The sequence below is a fragment of the Grammomys surdaster genome, unplaced genomic scaffold (genome assembly GCF_004785775.1).
Source record: "Grammomys surdaster isolate TR1022 unplaced genomic scaffold, NIH_TR_1.0 98, whole genome shotgun sequence".
Classification (NCBI taxonomy): domain Eukaryota; kingdom Metazoa; phylum Chordata; class Mammalia; order Rodentia; family Muridae; genus Grammomys; species Grammomys surdaster.
Genome location: NW_021604577.1, coordinates 637,167 through 649,338, shown reverse-complemented (window position 1 = coordinate 649,338; position 12,172 = coordinate 637,167). Strand labels below are relative to the sequence as shown.

Sequence of the window (12,172 nt, the reverse complement as noted above, 5' to 3'; positions counted from 1 at the left end):
TGGCCTGCCACGGGTATGCGATTCTGGAGTTCAGCTCAGTGGCCAACGGGAATAACTCACTTAGCAATTTTTGTACTTTTACTCCGAAATTAGATTCATACGTGGTAGAAATAACGTTCATGGTGTCATCAGTCTGCACCAGTCTGGTCCTTCCCTTTCTAGGGTCTGCCAGCTTTTTTGATAGCTAGATCTAGAAACAGTCTGTGCATTACAAGCATATCTGTACACAAAGACACAGACCTGTCTCAATTTTGTATTTGTTCTTTAACAATTTTGTGTACTTATATAGCATCATTCCTGAAATACTGGGAAATTGTACATTGCAAATTGGTGCTGTACCACATTTTACATGATCTGTGTTTCTAGAAATATATATGTAAACCAACTTTAAAATGTACATAGTAGTTGATTATTTAAAATTTTCCTTACTTTTATTTTATATGTATGATACCTGCATGTATGTATATCTGTGCACAATATGTGTGCGGTGCCCATAGAGGCCAGTAAAGGACATCAGAACCTCTGGAACTACAGTTACAGACAGTTGTGAGCTGCCATGTGGGTGCTAGGAGTTGGACCCCAGTCTTCTGGAATAGCTGTCAGAGCTCTTAACCCCTGAGCTATCTCTGAATCCTGGGAGTTGGTTATTTAAATCATCCAATAGCTGTGGATGTTTTTTGAAAGAAAGGATTGTTTTGTAAAACACTCCCCTTAAAATGTCCATTTTGTATAAACTTAGAATTCCAATAGAAGCTTACTTTTTATTTAAAGTGAAAAACACATATTTTCACTAATAGTAGAATGAGACCCATTTTAAAATTAAAGGTATATAACTTTTCAAAAGAAGGATTTTAAAGAAATATTTCATCAATTGACAATTCTGTCAACTGTGTGCTTCCTGGTCCTTTGAAAGCCCTAGGACTTTACCTTTAAGAAGCCCAGTGCAGAGTAGGAGATGTTTGGAAACTTCAGCTCAAGTGTTTCCTGTTGAAAAGAAAAGGGACTTTTAGATGACAGCACACGTTCTAATTAAAAATCCCTCACACTACATTTCTTTTGAGTAGACGTACCTTCCTGGCATCTTCCTTGCCTCCTCCACCCTTTTCTACCATGCCTCCCACCAGTAATAATCCCCTTGTGACTGCCATAAACTTCTCCCTCCACCTCCAAAATGCCTTTCCAATTTTATTTCCTGGCCACTCACTTCCCTTCCTGAGGAAGGCAGCATTATAAATAAATAAGCAAATACCAGTGGGGAAGGACAAAACAAAAGCAGCAATACCAATAGACACGTGCTGAGGTATGGGAGTGTGTGCACCCGCACAAATGCGCGTGTGTGCACATTTTGGTTTTGTGTTGTTTTTTCTTTACATTGTATAAAATGCCTTTCTTGACAATGACTTTTGACACTTAAATTAACAGCATTATCAAAGTAGGCACTAATCTATTAGTAGTAGGCATCTATTGACATCTGCATAAAGGGAGCGTCAAAATACATTTTATCCCTACCCAGATAGACACACTCTTGTTGGATTTCTGAAAGAAACACTGTTGTCACCTCTGACACATGCCTGCTGTTTTTCTGATCGGCCCACGGTTTAAAGAACCTTCGTAGAAGGCTCTTGTTAATCTGCCTGGGTCCAAAATAAGGCTGGTGTGCTCCCATCACTTGGTTGGGAGTGACACTGGGAATGGGAGGAAGGCTGTGAATGGGCAAGGTAAAGAGCCATCACACTGAGAAAGCTGACTGAAGATGAACGCTTAACAGAGTCAAAGACCACAGTACATTGTGAGTGCACTGTGAATATGTAAGGTGCTGAGCTGAGGGCCGGAGCAATTGGCCAGGCTCATCTAAAGCCGGGGTCTGGGGTTATACTCCAGAGCTTCAGAGTTCTTTTAGACAGGGAGCCAACCTCAACATAAGTTCCCAGTTGCACACCTGCTAATGAGCAAGAATCCTTTCCATTAGCTTTGCCCCCACAACTTTAAAAGCTCTTTCTATCTATCTAATGCAAGTACTGCCATGGTTCTCAGGAACAATGCCTGCCACTTGGCTGGAATACACAGACCCCTCCTGCCTGCTGAATCAATTCCCCAGCCCCAAGCAGCCAGCAGGCCTTGCTAAGTGGGAGAGGGTACAGAGCACAGCCATGTGCTGCTGCTTCCTGTGTTTCTGTCCACAGGAAATTCCTTGTAGGACAACCTCTTGGAACCAGGGGATGCTCTTCATGTTTACAGAGCAGAGGCTGTTTCTTATGCCTCAGCCAGGAAATTGCTAAGGGATATTTGGTGCACAGCTGGGGATGTCCAGGTCACAAGGGAGCAGTGGGTCACTTCCCAGAAGCCAGGTGCTGTTCTTGCCTCTTCATCCCAGCATGACCCACTTTTCCTAAAACTGGTAGTGCTGTAGGGAAATGGGAGCTTTGTTGGTGGGACAAAGACAGAAATACAACCCAGCAGACCAGAGGAACTTCCATCTGGAAACTGATGTGTTAGGTCCCATCTGAAAGCAGTTAATTATGCCCTGAAATTCTATTATTACTGTTTTCTTTGCAGTGCTAGCAACCCACCAGGGCCTACTGGGTAAGTACTCTAATGCTGAGCTATACTCTCCCCCCCCCAAGTTATGAAATACTTTTTACTACATTATAGACCCATTAGAAGACATTTCAAAAATGTAAGGAAAAAAATAAGGAATGAAAATAGAATCCACTCCAAATCTCACTACAAAGAGCTAACCACTGTAAACTGGACATAGTAGTGCACACCAATGACCATAATACTTGACAGGCAAGATAATCAGGAGTTTAAGGGTGGTCTAGACTATCCCCAAAACAAACAGGAAACAAAGAGAGAAAGATACCCTCCTTAACTATTTATTTAACAAATGTAAAGAGGTTTGCATAAAGTGTGGCATATGCCTGTGATCTCAGCCCCCAGGATCATGAGGTTGGAGAAAAGTTCAAAGCCAGGGATAAGAGGTGACTGAGCTGGTAAATTCTGGCTGCTTTTCTGGAGGACCAGAGTGTAATTCTCAGCACTTGCTGCTGGCTTAAGACAATCTTTAACTCCAGGGGATCCAGCTATCTCTTCTGCCCTCCACGGATACAAGCATACAAGTGGGGCACAGACATATATGCAAACAAAAACACTCATATTCACAAGCAAATAAAATATTTAAAAGTTCAAAGCCAGCCTGGGCTATAAGCTGAGACCTTATCTCAAGGGAAAGAGAAAGTAAAATTTTGCATGACTTCCCAGTGGTTCCCATCTTTTTAATATTTATATGTGCATATATATTTTATTAAACACTTATTTGAATCAATAGATTAAATTATACTGTTTACTGCTATTAACCAGTATATTTACAGTATAAACAGTATAAAATATTAAAATTATACTTTCTCATTCAACAACCTGTTGTAGATTTTTCCAGATAGATGAATACAGATCTAGGTATGTTTATTAGCCCCGTGACAGCTACTGCACAAATGTACTTAAACTTAACCTCTAATACTAAAGGCAATAATGTAAACGCTACACCGATATACCCTTGTTTAATGGTCTTATTGGGATACATTATTCAAAGTGGGTTGGGGAGATAAGCATTTAGATTCTCAGGCCTTTCTAAAGGAGCGTCTTCCACATTAACCATACAGGAGGAGGGGCAGCAGAAAGGGGGCATGGTGATGTTGCTCCATATTCTGGAGGGCGAGTTAACAGGAGAAGAGAAAATTTGGGCAATGCTGGGGGAAGGGAGCTGCTTCCATGGGTGAACCAATGTTTAGGTTTGCTTAAACGTTGATTGGCTCTGAACGATCTGTGCTCAGTCAAGGACTGGTAATGATCAGGACAGTCCTGCTTTCCTATCTCACAGGCTGGCTAACCTCTGTTCCCAGGGGCTCCTAAGTTTGAACTGAGGCTAGGATCTTGCTCACCAGCTTGCTCCAATTTTCTTTATCACTCTTAGACAAAACTTTCAGTGCAGACTGAGTCATGGGCCCCATATATGAGTAACTACCAAAACCTAACTAGCCTGATCTAAAGAGCCACCTCCAAAATGAGTTACTCACCATGTCTTCAGGGTCTGGAATTTTCACCCCACTGAAGTATTGATTCATGCTAAATACTTGCTGGTGCCTGGGAATGAGATCCCCTTTGGACAAGAAGAGACAAAAGTAAGTGGGATTGCTTAGGAAACACAGGGCTGTGCTTTCCCTCTACAGCCTTGTGGACCTCTGCCTTAGGCTGCTAAGGTTATAGCTTTCCTCTCCTGTCAGGAAAAGCATCCACACAGCACAGCCTACACGGAACAGTGCCCTGTGTCAGGGACAGAAACTGAGAGCTTCAAGATTCTTGCCCTCTTAAGCTTACACTGTATTTGAAGACTCTAAACCAAAGGAGCTACAGGAAGGCCTGTAATCATCTTTTCCCATTTTGCCAGTTGCTGATCTATTAGAAACTTTGTCGTCTAAGGTTTAGAAGCACTTATGGTGTGAAACACTGAAACAAAGTTTCCTGTCAAATGAAGCCCATTCTTTAGCAATGGCAGACAAATGAGCTGACAGTAGCTTCATGTAAAGTCCTAGGGATGTTACTGTGAAAGACTTGTTCAAAAAACAGAATGAGGTGCTTCTCTGGGGCACAAATGGCCACTTTCTAGAGCAGAGGGGAAGCAGAGGCCTGCAGCCAGGAGCCTGTGGTGCTGCCAGCGAAGTGGCTATAGCCCCTGACTAGAGCATCTGAGTGGCCAGTGCTACTCGGTTCAGAACTTTACCTCTTACCCAGATCCAGAACCTTGCTCTAGTTTGGATAAGCAAGCAAAAATACAGCCTCTAGGGTGTTTGATTCCAATGTCTGAAAACACTGTAATGAAGCCCCTTAGCCTCTAGCTTTAAAAATGAATTACAGATACATGCACAGTGGAGACGTATGTCCCTGTGCTATCAAAGCCTCCTCACCAGGGCTGGAGTGGCAGAAGAGTGCCCTAAAGCCACTGGAAAGAACAGCCAAGGAAGGTTGAGTGACCCTGCGTGAGCTTCAAGGAGGCTCCAATGTACAAGACATTGGTGGAGATGATAAAAGTGAGAAACACCACCAGACAGTGGTGGCACGCCTTTAATCCCAGCCCTCCGGAGGCAGAGGCAGACGGAACTCTGAGTTTAAGGCCAGCCTGCTCTACAGGAGTATTTCCAGGACAGCCAGAGCTATACAGAGAAACCTTGTCTCAACAAACAAACAAACAAACAGACAGATAAACAAACGGAAACATAGTCACTCTCAGGCGGCCTTCAGTGCTTTAGGAAGACATAGCTATATGGTGATTGCTGATAATACAGGAGTTTATGGAGCAGAGAAAGTCTGCTTTAATTTGGGTTCCTTAGCAGAGTAGGATCTAACTCCTGGGTTTTGAAAAGAGCAACCACTGGTTATGGATCTCTTTAACTGTACCCTCCTCCCCTCCCTTCTCTCTTCTGTCTTTGCCATTCCCCTTAATTGTAGAGAAAAGGGGGGAACATGGCAAACAAGACTTTCTTCTTGACACTTAGAAGACTGAGGTTCTTCCTCTACTGTAGTCTGAATAATCCAAAACTTGTCAGGCAGGCTGCTGCAGTAAGGACATCTGAATGAATCACCTCATCCTAAGACAGGCTTGGCATCCCTAATTAAAAATTCTGAGACTGAGCGCCAACATGATCCTACAAGTAGGAGATGCCACACTCGACCCCATGTCAACAGTCAAACATAGGCACACTAAAACAATCATGTAAATGGACTTTAGGATATGTGAATAAAGTGAAATGAAACATGAATGAATTTTGTGTTTAGACTTGGGTCCCTTCCCTAAGATACCTCATTTAAACCTCCAATGTCATAAATGCTCTAGACCCAAGCTGTCTGGATGAAGGATATCAAGCACGTAACTGAAGCCGACCATGAAAGCAGTCTGTGACCAGCAGACTTTCTGTCCTTGCAGTATTTCTGTTGCCAAGATTAACACATTTAGAAGTTAAGAGGATATGACCTAAGCTCCAGAGATAAGTCTATATATCCTGGGCAATCAGTACATTTTCAATAATCATTCATTATTGTCATTTAAACAAACCATAGACACTTTTGGCTGTGAGCCTAGCCTTTAACAGCTGAGCCATCTCTCCAGCCCAACCATGGACACTTTTAATGGAGCCATTTCAGCCAGGCTAAGAAATTTCTGTTTCTTAAAGGTGTCTGGTGAGCAGGGAATGTGAGGTAAACTAGCTGGTTCTCTAAAAGTCAGGACAGAGCCGGGCAGTGGTGGCACACGCCTTTAATCCCAGCACTTGGGAGGCAGAGGCAGGCGGATTTCTGAGTTGGAGGCCAGCCTGGTCTACAGAGTGAATTCCAGGACAGCCTGGGCTACACAGAGAAACTTTGTCTCAGAAAAAAAAAAAAAAAAGATGTTAATATAAAAGTCAGGACAGAAACCACTTACCCAGGGTTTTCCTTATCAGATAGAGCTGATCCACGTCGGATTTTCCTGGCCACAGAGGTACACCGGACAGCAACTCAGCAAACACACAGCCAATTGCCCAGACATCTACTGGGGGACCATACTGCGTGTCTCCCACTAGCAGCTCAGGTGAGCGGTACCACCGGGTGGCCACATAGTCTGTGTAGTAGTCACCTGGTCCAGCTGGCCAGTGACGAAACATGGAAAACAGAATAGTGGAAGCCCAGGATCAAAACCGGGCAGGAAGAAACTAAGAAACAACATTTTTCCGAATTGTTGTTCTCAATGCTAGCTGCTTGTTGAAATTACTTGGATCTAGAATATTTTAAGATGCTGATGCTTGGGCTTCATCCCAGTCCAGTTAATCTGAACACTTGGAGAGGGCCCAAGGCTACCCGCATTTTTTTTTTTAAGTTCCTTGGGTGCTAATCTATAGCCAAGATGAAAAACCATTCATCTAAAGTAATACTTCTGGTAAGTATTGTTTTGGGGAGAAGTCGAGAGATTAGCATGCTTTATAGAAACTTCTGTGGTACAATTCACATATAGCATACATATCTAAACCATTGTGTGTTTATACATTTTTCAAGTTATATTCCATTACAAAATTTTGCAAGAACCGTAGTTTATAACAAGGTTATCCCCGAGGAAGAATACAAGAACCAGCTTTCTACAGTATCTAGACCAGCTATCATAACAAGAATGTTTCCTTTACATTGAAGAAGCTGTTGGTACTCACTGAGAAGCCGCGCAAACCCAAAGTCACAGAGCTTAATGACTGAGTGTTTGGTGATGAGAATGTTTTCCGGTTTCACGTCTCTGTGTATGCACTGGTTAGAAAAAAACAAACAAGAAACAAAACAAAATGTCATGAAGGAGCAGCCCTGATATCTACCATGAGTAAAGGGCTGGGAATAATTAGCAAATATTGGATACACCTTTTTAATCTGCCATTGACCTGTTGGATAAAAAAAAAACAAAACAGCAGACTAAAATAAACGTAGTTCTATACCTACGGACAGAATCATTTCAAATTCTTGAATGGCCCCAAAGACCAAGAAGTGTGATAGGAAAAATGACTGTCGAGAGCAAATAAAAAGATGTAAGACACCTGATTACGTTTGAATTTCAGATAAACGACTTTTTTTTTTCAGTGCCGGGGATCAATCCAGAACCTTATTCATGCTCTCCGCCTCGGACCTACACCTCCAACCCAACTAAAATGTTAAGTATATCTCATACAGTCTACATTAGAAAAAAAGAACTTCATATTTAACTAGGAGTCACCCCTAGCCTGCAGGCTGTCGGTGAAGGGGAAAGGACTGAAAAGCTTTAAGGCTGCAGCCTGTGGCAGAAACGACAGATTGGAGCAGAAGCTGGGTTCACTGGAAGGTGGCGTGGTTGGTAAACAGGACAAGCCCTGGGCCTGCTGAGATAAGCCAGGGAAGAGAGGGCGGGAAGCTCTTGCTTGCCAAAAGATCTCCCTTCCAGCTCCGACATTTGTCCTGACAAGATAAACAAGAGCTGGCTGCAGCCTCACCCTCTGGGGTGCGCCGTCGTCGCTAGATGTCAGCTCTGTCCCACCGCACAGTGGAGCTCAGCAGGCGCCTCCTGCATCCTGACTCACCAGCTGTAATCAAGCTACATTCTTTAGCAGGGTGAAGTCACTACCAAGAGGATCGCTTCAGAACTTCCACAGGACTTTCTTATTAAATGACAATGTCTTTGACAAATAAATAAATAAATTTCTTAAGTCAACAACTTTTAGTCAACAATTACATTAAAAATTGAGTTGGGACAAAATATTACTCCGGGTTCCTTGTGTTCCCTCCCTTCTCCCAAGGGTTTTCCTCTCTGCTGGGAAACGCTGGGTCTTTCTGCCGCCCAACTGACTGTTGGCCTGAAGCCTGCAACCCTTGAGGTTATCCTTGACTCTAGAATCCGGAAAGAGGACAGAGGTTCTTCGTGGGCGCAGCAGTTTCCACTCCAAGGGACGTTTAGGGTGAGAGAGCAACATTAGTGTTTCCCACCAGCATTTTTATTCTGGTAAAATGGAGGCGGGGTGGGGTGGATGCATTACCTTATAACCTACCTACCTATCTGGTTCTCAGTAATCGATGGCTCTGGGCTCTGAAGTCTTTCACCAGTCATTGTGCATTTTGCTATAAATAGGTCCTTCCATGAATGTCATGATGACATATAGGCAGACGGACTCAGAAACAAGAATGTGTCCCCCCCCCCCGACCCCCGCTTTGTTTGGGAATTGTTTCCAAGCTTCTGCTCTCTGCCCCCATCTCCATCAGTTCCCCCACACACACACCCGCCGCCCCTTAGCACGTGGAGCCCAGCAGAGTCTGCGGCTCTCCAGAGAGCTGTGGTATGCATTGTATTTATTTTCACTTTCCTCAGATCTTCCCCCACCAGGGCTGGCTGGAGAGCTTTCTCATCCTTTCTGCCTCCTCCTCTCCCCTTCCCTCTGTACCCTCCACTCCCGACTATCCCTCCTGCCACCTCTATGCTCCTATGCTGAAACTTGTTTGTTGGGAAAGTGCTAATCACCAATCAAAGAGTCTAGCAACCGGAAACATCCACTCTTCCTGCTGAGAAATGGCACTGTTTTTGTTTGTTTGTTTGTTTGTTTGTTTGTTTGTTTTTGGTGTGAGGTGTCAAACCCAAGGCTATGTGTGCTTGGCAAGAGGTCTAACCATGGAGTGCCTCTCTAGCTCTGACAAAGATTCTAGGATTCGGCTAATGAAAACCAAAATAATATCTGTTCTCACATTTTCTCCTTGTAAGCAATTTCAGAAAAACTTACTTGGGCAAACTCAGAGGGCATTTAACCCCTCAGGCCTAGGTGACCCGCAGTTGAGATGACCAATGGCTGGACCAATCGTGCTCGTGGCTAGAAAGAAACTCTAAAATTCCCCATCTGGGATTTTGAGTGTTTTTAGTGGTTGGAATCTGATCCCCTCCCCACCCCCACCCCCACCCACGTTTCTTTTTTGCTATATTGATTAATTGGTTGGTTTATTGATTGCAGTACTGGGAATCAAACCCAAGGCTGCATTCATTCTGGATAAATACTCGACCACACAACTGTGCTCCAGCCCAGGAAGTGGGTAGCTCTGTGTGGGGTGAGAGGGGATAGCAGATTTTTCAGCATCTATGAAGGCATATCACATGGGCAGTCTCCCACTGTGGCTCCCCCCAGCCCAGCTGTGGCAAGGAGGACCAGCCGCCCATTTAACACTCCTATCTCACCAAAGCAGACACTAGTACTCAGAGCCTACGACCCCACCCATTGTAACTGCAGCAGGCATCTGGGGTTACCTCTCCCAGTTCAAAGCCTTTTGGGGAAATCGACCCAATACAGACTTTCTAAATAAATGAGGTTCTTTCTAACCTTACATTTTACAAATTAAAAAAAAAAAACTAGTTTCTTTCAATGATTTTTATAATGTATGTTTCCATAAGATCTGGGTACAAAGGAATAGCTAAGCTGCCATCTTTAAGTCTCTTACCACACCTCACCCCAGTCTTAAGAAGATTTACATGAAAAAAATTATACCCACAAAGGTGTGATATGAACTTTGAATGAGGCTCAGTCTTGGCCTGAGTGATCAAAGCGGATCAGGAGACTTACATTGTGATTATGGCAGAAATTTACAGCCTGTAGTGTCTGCCAAGTTATGTTCTTCACGAGAGGCTCTGGTACCCTAATAAAAACAAAAACAACAACAAAAAAAATAGCACAGACACATTCTTTACTCTAGCCATGGAATTCAGCTCAAGAAACCCAATCCAAACCAGGCTAGGCTTCGGTACTGAAAAATCCCAGGAGACCCAGGCTCCTCTGGATCCACAGGCCATCAGCCCACAAATCCAGTGTTGGTAATGTGTGTCCAGCACACTGCTGAGTTGTAGGGGAAGCAGGTTAGCAAATACACAAACATGGATCTTTTAAAAAAAACAAAAAACAAAAAACAAAAAAAAAATCAGGGAGGAACGGTGACACCCACAGTGATTTCAACAAGTATTTATTACCTGGGACTGCCTGAAATTTGAACTCCTTCTCAGTTTCTTTCTTTGTCTTGTTTTGTTTTTTAGAGGGTTTTTTAGAGGGTCTTGCTTAGGTGGCTCGGAGACCTAAATCTCCATACCATCTTGTATTAGCCTTCAAGATTACAGGCACGCAGCACCGCCAAGCCCCATTTCTATACTGAGGACCTTGCTAGTTAATATACAGCACAAAAGATGGTGTGGTCTTTGCTCCGGTTGCTCCAAACCGAGACCCTGAAGCAAGACTTCCGTTTGTGTGTGCAGCGTCTCCAGATGCCTGAGTCACTTGCTCTGTTTGTTTTCTTGGAAGGGAGAGGAATGAGATTTTACTGAGACAAGGAGGTTTATATTGCATACCATATAACTAAAGTTCAAAATAACTGAAGACACAGATGAGCATCGTGTTCCTTTCCCACACTGCACCTCTCTCTCTTCTCATCCCTTTCCTCCAGCACAACATCTAACCATGCCACTTCCCCATCCCTTCCTCACAGAATCACTGCCGATTTAACCATGGCTGCCGGAGTGCAGATGCCGCGTGTGATTTGAGCAAAAGCAGGTTACTGTACAAGACAAGGAATGATTAGAAAGAAAGTTGTTCTGGAGCAGAGGCTCTCCCTAAAGCGTAGCCTGACTGTGGTACCCGGTCCTAAACAGGGCTGCCTTTTCTGGTCTCAGTGGGACAGGATGAGTATAATCTGGCAGAGATTTGATTCACCAGGGTTGTGGGATACTCAGGGGTGACCCCACCCTCTCAGAGAAGGTGAAGGAGGGATAGAGGGGTAGACTCAGTGAAGGGGGAACTGTGAGGTCGGGGAGCACTTTGGATGTAAATTAATTAATTAATTAGAAAAAAGTTGTTTGTTTTTGGAGACAACCGCTGGACACACATGCTAAACTTATTATTTTTATGAATCAAAAATTAAATGGTGTTGTGGCCCTCAGCCAAAATTACTATGTAGCAGACCAGGGAGGAAACTATGTAGATGTGTTAAAAGTGATCACACAAAGTCACTTCTGGCCCTTGGTAGAGGCCACAGGCCACTGTAGTCACAGACCAGATGTGCAGGAAATCCTTTCAGGCAAATCAAAGGATGCTTGGACAGACCCAGGGACAGCTTGCCGGAAATGGAGAGGCCACCTCCAGGAAGAATGGCCAGGACATTTTTGGATTAAGTCTGTTTTCAGACTTGAGGTAGCTTCACACCAAATCCTCATCCTTGTTCTAGAGACACGTAGGCACAAACCTCAGGGAAACTCACCTGTCAGGAAAAGTGACCTAGAAAAATACAAGTATGAACTGGGCTTTAAAGGTTCCACAGCACCTATCTTTTGTCCAGAAAAATGAATTGTGCTTATTCAATGACTTTTTAACATAAAGTTAAAAGTGCTAGGAAACTTCAGTCTCCAAAGATATTTCCCAAAATAAATAATGCAAAAGGAGTATTTACAAGTGAATTATGATTGCATATCATTAGTATTCCCCTAATACTGAGCACACTATCTGAGCACACTATGTGAGCACACTATGTGAGCACACTATGTAAGCACACTATGTGAGCACACACTATGTGAGCACACTATGTGAGCACACTATGTGAGCACACTATGTGAGCACACTAT

At 43.6% G+C, this 12,172-nt stretch overlaps 1 protein-coding gene across 2 annotated transcripts in view; it reads right to left on the bottom strand.

Annotated features, from left to right (window-relative positions):
- Positions 1-12,172, bottom strand: part of Cdkl1 (cyclin dependent kinase like 1) — a 47,218-nt gene that overhangs the window by 3,618 nt on the left and 31,428 nt on the right. For both annotated transcript variants that reach the window (XM_028781806.1, XM_028781809.1), the window contains 5 exons: positions 10,134-10,206; positions 7,230-7,320; positions 6,473-6,673; positions 4,074-4,156; positions 928-984 (listed from right to left, as the gene is read on the bottom strand). In XM_028781806.1, the coding sequence (XP_028637639.1) occupies positions 928-984; positions 4,074-4,156; positions 6,473-6,673; positions 7,230-7,320; positions 10,134-10,206 (505 nt within the window). The remainder of the gene's footprint in view (positions 1-927; positions 985-4,073; positions 4,157-6,472; positions 6,674-7,229; positions 7,321-10,133; positions 10,207-12,172) is intronic.